This window comes from Mus caroli, chromosome 4 (assembly GCF_900094665.2).
Source record: "Mus caroli chromosome 4, CAROLI_EIJ_v1.1, whole genome shotgun sequence".
Classification (NCBI taxonomy): domain Eukaryota; kingdom Metazoa; phylum Chordata; class Mammalia; order Rodentia; family Muridae; genus Mus; species Mus caroli.
In genome coordinates, this window is record NC_034573.1 from 55,740,196 (window position 1) to 55,747,725 (window position 7,530).

Here is a 7,530-nt window from a genome sequence, read left to right on the forward strand (position 1 = left end):
ATCCCTCCATGGCCTCTGCATCGGCTCCTGCTTTCTGACCTGCTTGAGTTCCAGTCCTGACTTCCTTTGGTGATGAACAGCAGTATGGAAGTGTAAGGCGAATAAACCCTTTCCTCCCCAACTTGCTTCTTGGTCATGATGTTTGTGCAGGAATAGGAACCCTGACTAAAACACTGAGCATGGCTGTCCATGGATGTAAGTGAAGCTACTTAGGAGGCTTTGGTCAGAAATGACTGGGACGCCCCCAACCCCTAATCTGGGCAGTTATGGGGAGGGAAGTATTTCATCATAAAAGCTTGGGTTTCTCAATAGTGTTTTGCTGTCTTTTAGTATATTACAGCAAGAACTCATTTCATGTGTCCTTAGTTGAACCAATTTAATCTCTTGATCTAGAGGCTAGAGTATGTTATGGGAAGCTAGATACATTTTTCTCTGAATCCAATGGGTTTCTAATTACCAAACCTCCACCACTTTATCCCACCTCTTTGCCATGTCTTGAAATATGTTGTGCAGGCATAGCTGTAGAAATATGTGTCTCTCCTATGCTCTGTTGGAAAAGAGACTATGGATGGAGGAATCATGCAGCAAGTGTCCTGCTCCCATGGTCCTCATAAAGCACTAAAGCAGGAGAGCTAAAGAGCAGGCAGTACTCATCAGGGCTTGGGATTGCTGCAGGGGAGGCAAAATCCTGAAACTCAGGTTACATTCTGGGTCATAAGGAAGGATCTTGATTACAGGACTAAGGAGGACCCCTCATTCACTCACTGTAAGCTACACATTTTTCTAGACACAGAGACATATATTAAAGTGCAAGTGTAATCATTTATTGAACAGGAAGAGGAAGAAATTCAAGGAGAATTGTCATGGGTGTGTCAAAGAGAAATTTAAAGATAGTTTTTGATTCTTGTTGAGTTATCCTAGGTAATATGCTGGAGAGACCAGGATTGGACTTCTCTGTGAAACATGATGGAACCAGATCACAGAACTTGTCACCCGATGCTGTATGGAAGGGAAGGGATGATGCTGGAGTCCTGGTGAGAAGTCTCCACACAACACTGTGTAAGCCAGGAAGAAGAATACAGAAACTCATTAAGCACTTCTTAGATTGACTTCAGGACAGAGAGATATTCTATTATATAGAATAAAGGGGATCAAGAAATGGATCTTCCCTTGCAATCTAACTTTTATTATTTGCCAGAACACAGGGATGAAAGTCAGAATAAGTGACTGTAATGGAATCTGAGGCTTGTTTCTACAACTTTTGTCATAAGAAGCTCTGAAAAACGTTAGGAGAGTTGTGGAATAATGATAAACCCTTGGCTACATTTAAGGACTTCACACATTATATGAGTGAAGTCTTGGACTATATGAGAAGGAAGGGCAATAGGAGTCTGCTCTCCAGACTGGTTGTGAAGTGGTGATCAGGTACATCCACTCCCAGGTAAGAAGCCAAGGTTGTACAGAGTTGAGATTAAGATGTTATTATCTAGAGTGGAATGGAGGGGGACCACAGACACTGAAGAGCAGCTATACCACATCCTGCTACTCTGTCTGTTAATGATATTGAACCCATTGCTGAGCCTTTTTTACACAACCATACATCAACCAGGTAAAACTCACATCTTTGTTTTCTTGCCTAAATGCTTGCGTCACTTTACTTCAAAGCTCAAAGTAGTTCACAAATCCAGATAATTCAAAGCCACTTTTCAAGCTGTCCTCAAAGATTCCTTATCAAACTATTTTTATTGTAATTTGAGCGCACAGTGCTAATACTTTTGGAAGGGCCTCTCCATGACCACCAAGCCCCTCCTTGCTCTCATTGGATATTGCCTACCTGGAGGCTTAGGCCATTCTTCATTCTCTGGCCTGGAGGCAGCGATCTATAGTGTGAGAACAAGAACACGTTCAGGTACCAGATCTACTTTATTTCCCCAAGAGAAAAGATAGAACTCTCAAGCATTCAAAAATAACTAGTAGCCAACTGGGTTTGTTTCCTCTATGATAAAATATTCTGGATGAGAAAAATAAATGAATCCTGACTTACCGACATTGGTTAGATCAATGATATTTTCTCTAATGATTCCATGCTCCTCGCATAGTTTTGCAAACTTTTCCTTGATATCTGAACTCAAATCTAGTTCTCGACCTGTGAGAAGAACAACTTTGAGTGTAGCAGCTGCATCTTGTACATTGACCACAGCCTGAGTAAGGGGACAAGGGCTTCCCCACAAGGATGGGAAATGGTTGCCAACATGATTGACAGGAATGGGTATGATCTATCCTGGATTTGGCATTTATAGAATATCCTTCTGTCACACTGAGAGATTTCAGAGTGCTTCCATCACTATGCTTGAGGGCTGATGGAGGTGAGCATCAATCTTCAGGAGGTGACAAAGGGGCAGGCCCAAGCTGGGAAGACCATATTAAAACCAGAGATTCTTTATTCCTTTTTCACCCCAACGTCAATGTTTTTGCGAAAATACTTTACCATAGAGCTCCATCAGCTGGAAGGTTTCCTCATCCTTTTTGTTAATGAGATGAAACATGATATAATTATCATAGTCTGTTTTAAGTATAGTAAATGTATTGAATCCATCATCTGTGGAGGAAATGGGACGTGGCTCAGAAATTCTTATGTTCTGTAGGAAATGCTGGAAACCCTTTTCTTGTTTTACCTCAAACATAAAATCATTAATATACATATCCTGGAAGAGATGGGTGAAGTGTCTGAGCCTTTCTGTCTTTAGATTTTGAACTTCAAGAAGTAACCCTTAAGAAAAGGGACTTTGAGAGGTACAGACCACTAGTGAACAGTCAGCCATAGGCACACCACTCTCTCATCTTCTCCTAGGCTTGCTTACCTCCCTCAGCAGCTTCAAGCAACATGATTCTATATTTTATAAGCTTGCTGTATCAAATATCTGCTGCTACACCCTGAGCAATGTCCACCTCTGCTACTCACCAGGCAGTATCAGATAGATTCCATGTCTCCCTACTTATCCTAATTGCCTTCCACAGGGTGTTAGCTATTAGATGACACCAATTGACTAATAGGTGCAAGTTCCTGAGTTCAAAATCCAGCAAAACACACACACACACACACACACACACACACACACACACACACACACACGCATGCACGCACACACGTACACTAAAGGTATTAAGGTTTACTAATCATCTTGTGGATAGATATATAGACATTTTATATACTCACATGTCACAGAATATTCACCAGCTTTTTCTGTTTTGTCAGCAACCAAATATATTTCAGTGCACTTTTCATCTATACTGTAAAACAGAGTGAGCTGGTGTGTAAGGGATTTTGATCTTGCTGGCTACTTCATCCACTACACTATATTTATCTCCAGTATCTGATTCCATTTAACTTTTGAATATTTTTGTAAAATTAGCAAAATGCATTCATTTACATTATTTTATTTATATCAGATACTTTAACAATCACAAATTTGCCTATTATTAAAAAAAAAAAGAAAAACGACAATCACTTCTCATACTTATTACAACTGCAACTACTTCCCAGTTTCACCAGTGCTGTGCTTCAGCCAGTGGTGTAGATTATCAGCTAGATGTCCACCATCTGCCTCAAATTAGCACTCTGTAATGTTACATGATGTTGTTCCCAGATCGACAGAGGAGAATTATTATTATTGTCTTTACTGCAGGAAAACGCCAGTAGAAATGTTTGGATTTCTTTGACTAACAACTAGTAAGAAAAATATAATTCATGATCACATAATCTTAACTTGTGACATACTGTGTCATTAATGTGGTTTCAGAAGTGTCTCTGATCTTTCCATATAGAACTCTTAGTGAATTAATTCCTGTCACCAACTCTTGTCTCTGACTTTTGAAAAATCCCTGGTTATGAGATCTTGGTTCAGTGTCACATGGATCATTCTAGTTTTGGATACAGACTCAGTATGTGTGTACATATGTCCATACGGAGAGGCATCTCTCCTTGCAACCCCATATGTGTAGGCATGAGACCATACCAGGTTTTCATTTCTTCTTTCTCAGCTAAGAGCATCTCACTTACACAGTATGGAAATTAAAAGCTAAGGAATTCTCCAAGACATGGATGTACTCGATAAAAACTCTCATGCTGCCATGTTCTTCTATCTTTTCTCTTTTGTCAGAGGCCAGGAGAATAGAAAACCATTTCCCATTAATCTGTAATAGATAAGCAAATGGTTAAGGGAGAAGGAGCAGGGATACCACATGCACATGTTTCCACTTGAACTCCAGCCTATGGGTTAGGGTCTGAGCATACACAGGGGTAGATCTCATGCCAGTTGTCACAATACTTAGCATACTGTCCCTTCCTCTAAGTGAGAACAGGGGTCCCCAATCATTGTTAGATCTGAATAGCAGGTCTCACCTCAATGTTTCTAGCCATTCATTTTTCTAATAGATTGGGGCAATATACCCATCCCCTCAAAGGACCTACTTGGACTCAAGAGTTCCCCAAAGTACATTCTGAGTCAGAAGTTACTATTCACTGATCATACCTTTTCTACATTTAAGTTCTGTCCCTCAGAACTAGCTTCTTCTGCATGGACACAGACTAGTGTCAGTTCCAAACACAGCAGCAGCAGCAGCAGCAGCTTCATTTTGGTAGGGAATAGAACTGTCTGTCTCTCTGGACCAGGTCTTTCAGATGACGGTGCCTACACTATACTCCCCAGCTCCTTAACTTGTCCTTATATACGCTCTGGGGTTAGCGGTTTTTTTTTTCTTCCTGTATGGGTCTGCTATACCTCTGTCAGGCTTTGTGGAATGTTTTCTCATTTATTGATGAGAGGCCAAGGATTGTTCCTGCCCTTTTCAAACTTGGCAATCTGATCACCTATGGATTAATTTAGTAGTCTTTCATTTCTCAAAACACATTCCCAAGAAAACAGTGGGTGTTCAAGAGAGCTGCCATCTGGAACTAGATGCAACTTTGGATCTGGCTTGGAATCAGAAATCCAGTTTTGGAGGGGGTAGGGACTGAACTGGAAGGTCAAACATGTAGAGAATCTTTTAAAAGACTTGAGTGTGAAAGAAGTTGGGTTATTCAATTTTAGCAAAAAATTCATTTATAAATCATGTGTATGAACATTGGTTTTACATGTGTATCTGAGTACCATGCACAGGCTTGGTGCAGTGGAGGTCAGAAGAAGGAGTCAGATTCTTTGAAACTTATTTTTGCTGAGGATCCAGGTTCATCTACGAGCACTCACATGGCATCCTAAAACTGACTCTATTTCAGTAAAAGGAAACCACACACTTTCTTTTAACCCCTGTTGCCTCCTGTACTCATATGGTGCATATGCACATACACATAAAAATAGTAAATCTTAATTTTAAAATATTATCAAGAAAAGTCTTTCAAGGCTAAGGTGATTGCTGCCCAAAATGCTTCAACCTTTGTACAGCTAGCACTGATCTCATAAACCAGACTATTGTCAGTAGCCAGGTTGTAACAAATGTTTTCCTTTGAGAACGTTGGACTTCAAATGACTGGACATAATTTCATCATTAATGAAAAATACACGTACTGTTCAAAGTCATATTTTCTAATGGACATCCAAGTAGAAATCACGCCAAAAATCATGCTTCCAAAGGCATACAGTTACAATGGAACATATTTTATATCAGTAGATATTTCATTTACCCTGGAACTAGAAGCATAAACTAGTGTTTGATGTGGGGAAATAAAGAATTCAAGAAGGAGGCAAGTACTTTATATGCTTTATTTCAACTTTCAATCAGCTTTATATGGTATGCACTATTTTATTCTTCTTACCATAGTATTAGTTAAGACTCAGAAAGATTAAGTAACTGCATAAGGTCATATAGTCAGTCAATGTGAGAACTTAGATTTAAATCCAAGACTCTCTAACTCAGGAGCCTTTGTTCTTATTAACTCTACTACACAGGTCAGGATGTGTTTACCATGAAGCAGGGTGGGGGGGGGTGAGTAAATAGGAGAAAGAGGAATAAACAGTGCTGTAGAGCTCCAGTTATGTCAGAGTGGCAGTTAGTAGCAAAGAAACTGCATATGGGTTTCTTTAAAATACTGAGGAATTGGTGTGGCTTGAGACTGAATGAGGCATGACAACCTGCTCTCTCTTGGTCTACAAGCTTTTGGTGGATACTCTTCAAGGGGATTATCATGTTTTTCACTCCTCCTCCTCCTCCTTCTCCTTCTCTTCCTTTTCCTCCCCCTCTTCCTCCTTCTCCTCTTCCTACCCTCTTTCTTTTTTGGTTGATTATGGTGTCTGCACACATGTGCACATGCTTCTTCCTTTGCTAGTATATGCAGAAGTCAGCACAGGACACCAATTGCCTCCCTCTATCTCTTTTTACTTTATACCCTTGAGACAGGGTTTTCCTCTGAATCTGGGAATTAGTGTGTTTCAGATAGGCTGGCTGGGCACTAAGTCCCAGTAATCCTCCATTCTCTACCATCTACCCAGTTCTGGGGTTAATAGGAGCTATGACCAGCTTTTTAATGTGAGCGCTGTGCTGGACTTGAGCTTACACTGAGGTTCTGAATGGTCTTAGATCTGTGGCAATCCTCCTGCTCCAGCCTCCTGAATGCTCTGATTATGGGTTGTTGCACCTCATGTGGCTATGGACTATTGCTTTTCTAGTAATGAACTTGAAGTTGCTTTTACAGCAGAAAGCAGCAATGAGTACCTTCCACTACTGACTTCAGCTGAGGCACCTTCCCTGTCACTAAGCATGTTAACACTCCTTAGCGTGTGTAGACTGTTCATATGACTGAAAAGCTCAAGCGGTGAAGAATTGACTAGACAAAGTGTTTGTGCATGGGTATTAAGGAGTTTACGTGTAACCAATAAACAGACCAGTTGTAATTAGATAGCATTTCTGAAACTGACTCATAGGAAAATGATTTAATGACCTTGACCTGTCTCAACTAACTGAACAAATAACTCATTCAGAAAGCCCGTGGACACATTCATGATGTCAGGTATATTTGGAGCCAAGAAGAACATCAATGAACACAGGGTAATTTGATTCATGTCCCAGAGAGGAAATATTCTGTAGTCTCTCTAGCAGCCAGAGTGAGAGAACATATTGCTCACATTGGCTCAACATTAGTTCTGAAACACCTGCTGTGTCAGTGTCAGAGTGTGACCCCACCCCACCCCCCAGCCTTAAACTGCCTTAACAAGTCTACTACACTGTAGCTACATGTCTTGCTTTGATACAATTATATCTTCCTGTCAGACAACTGAGAACTGCCCACCCACTAAACTGATGAAGTGCCTATTTTGCAACTCAATCTAACTGAAACAAGCAATAGAACCCAGCCTAAACAAAGGCATAGGTCCTTGGGTTTTCCCATATATACTCAGTGCCATACATTAAAGATTGAGCCTTGATCAGAGAACTTTGTCTTGGCTCCTTATTTCTCTTGTTGTCCTTTCCATCCATCTCCAGTTTTCCTTTCAGGAACCCAGTAACCTGTGGCTGCTGTTGTAAGACCCCCTTTTG

General features: G+C 40.6%; 1 protein-coding gene across 1 annotated transcript; it reads right to left on the minus strand.

Moving 5' to 3' along the window:
- Positions 1-805: 805 nt before the first annotated feature.
- Positions 806-4,686, minus strand: LOC110292560 (major urinary protein 5). The gene is made up of 7 exons (XM_021159925.1): positions 4,533-4,686; positions 4,061-4,194; positions 3,218-3,291; positions 2,489-2,599; positions 2,045-2,146; positions 1,835-1,880; positions 806-1,055 (listed from the first exon to the last, which is right to left on the minus strand). Exons 1-6 carry the CDS (start codon positions 4,632-4,634, stop codon positions 1,855-1,857), a joined length of 549 nt encoding a protein of 182 aa, XP_021015584.1. The 5' UTR covers positions 4,635-4,686; the 3' UTR covers positions 806-1,055; positions 1,835-1,854.
- Positions 4,687-7,530: the final 2,844 nt, after the last annotated feature.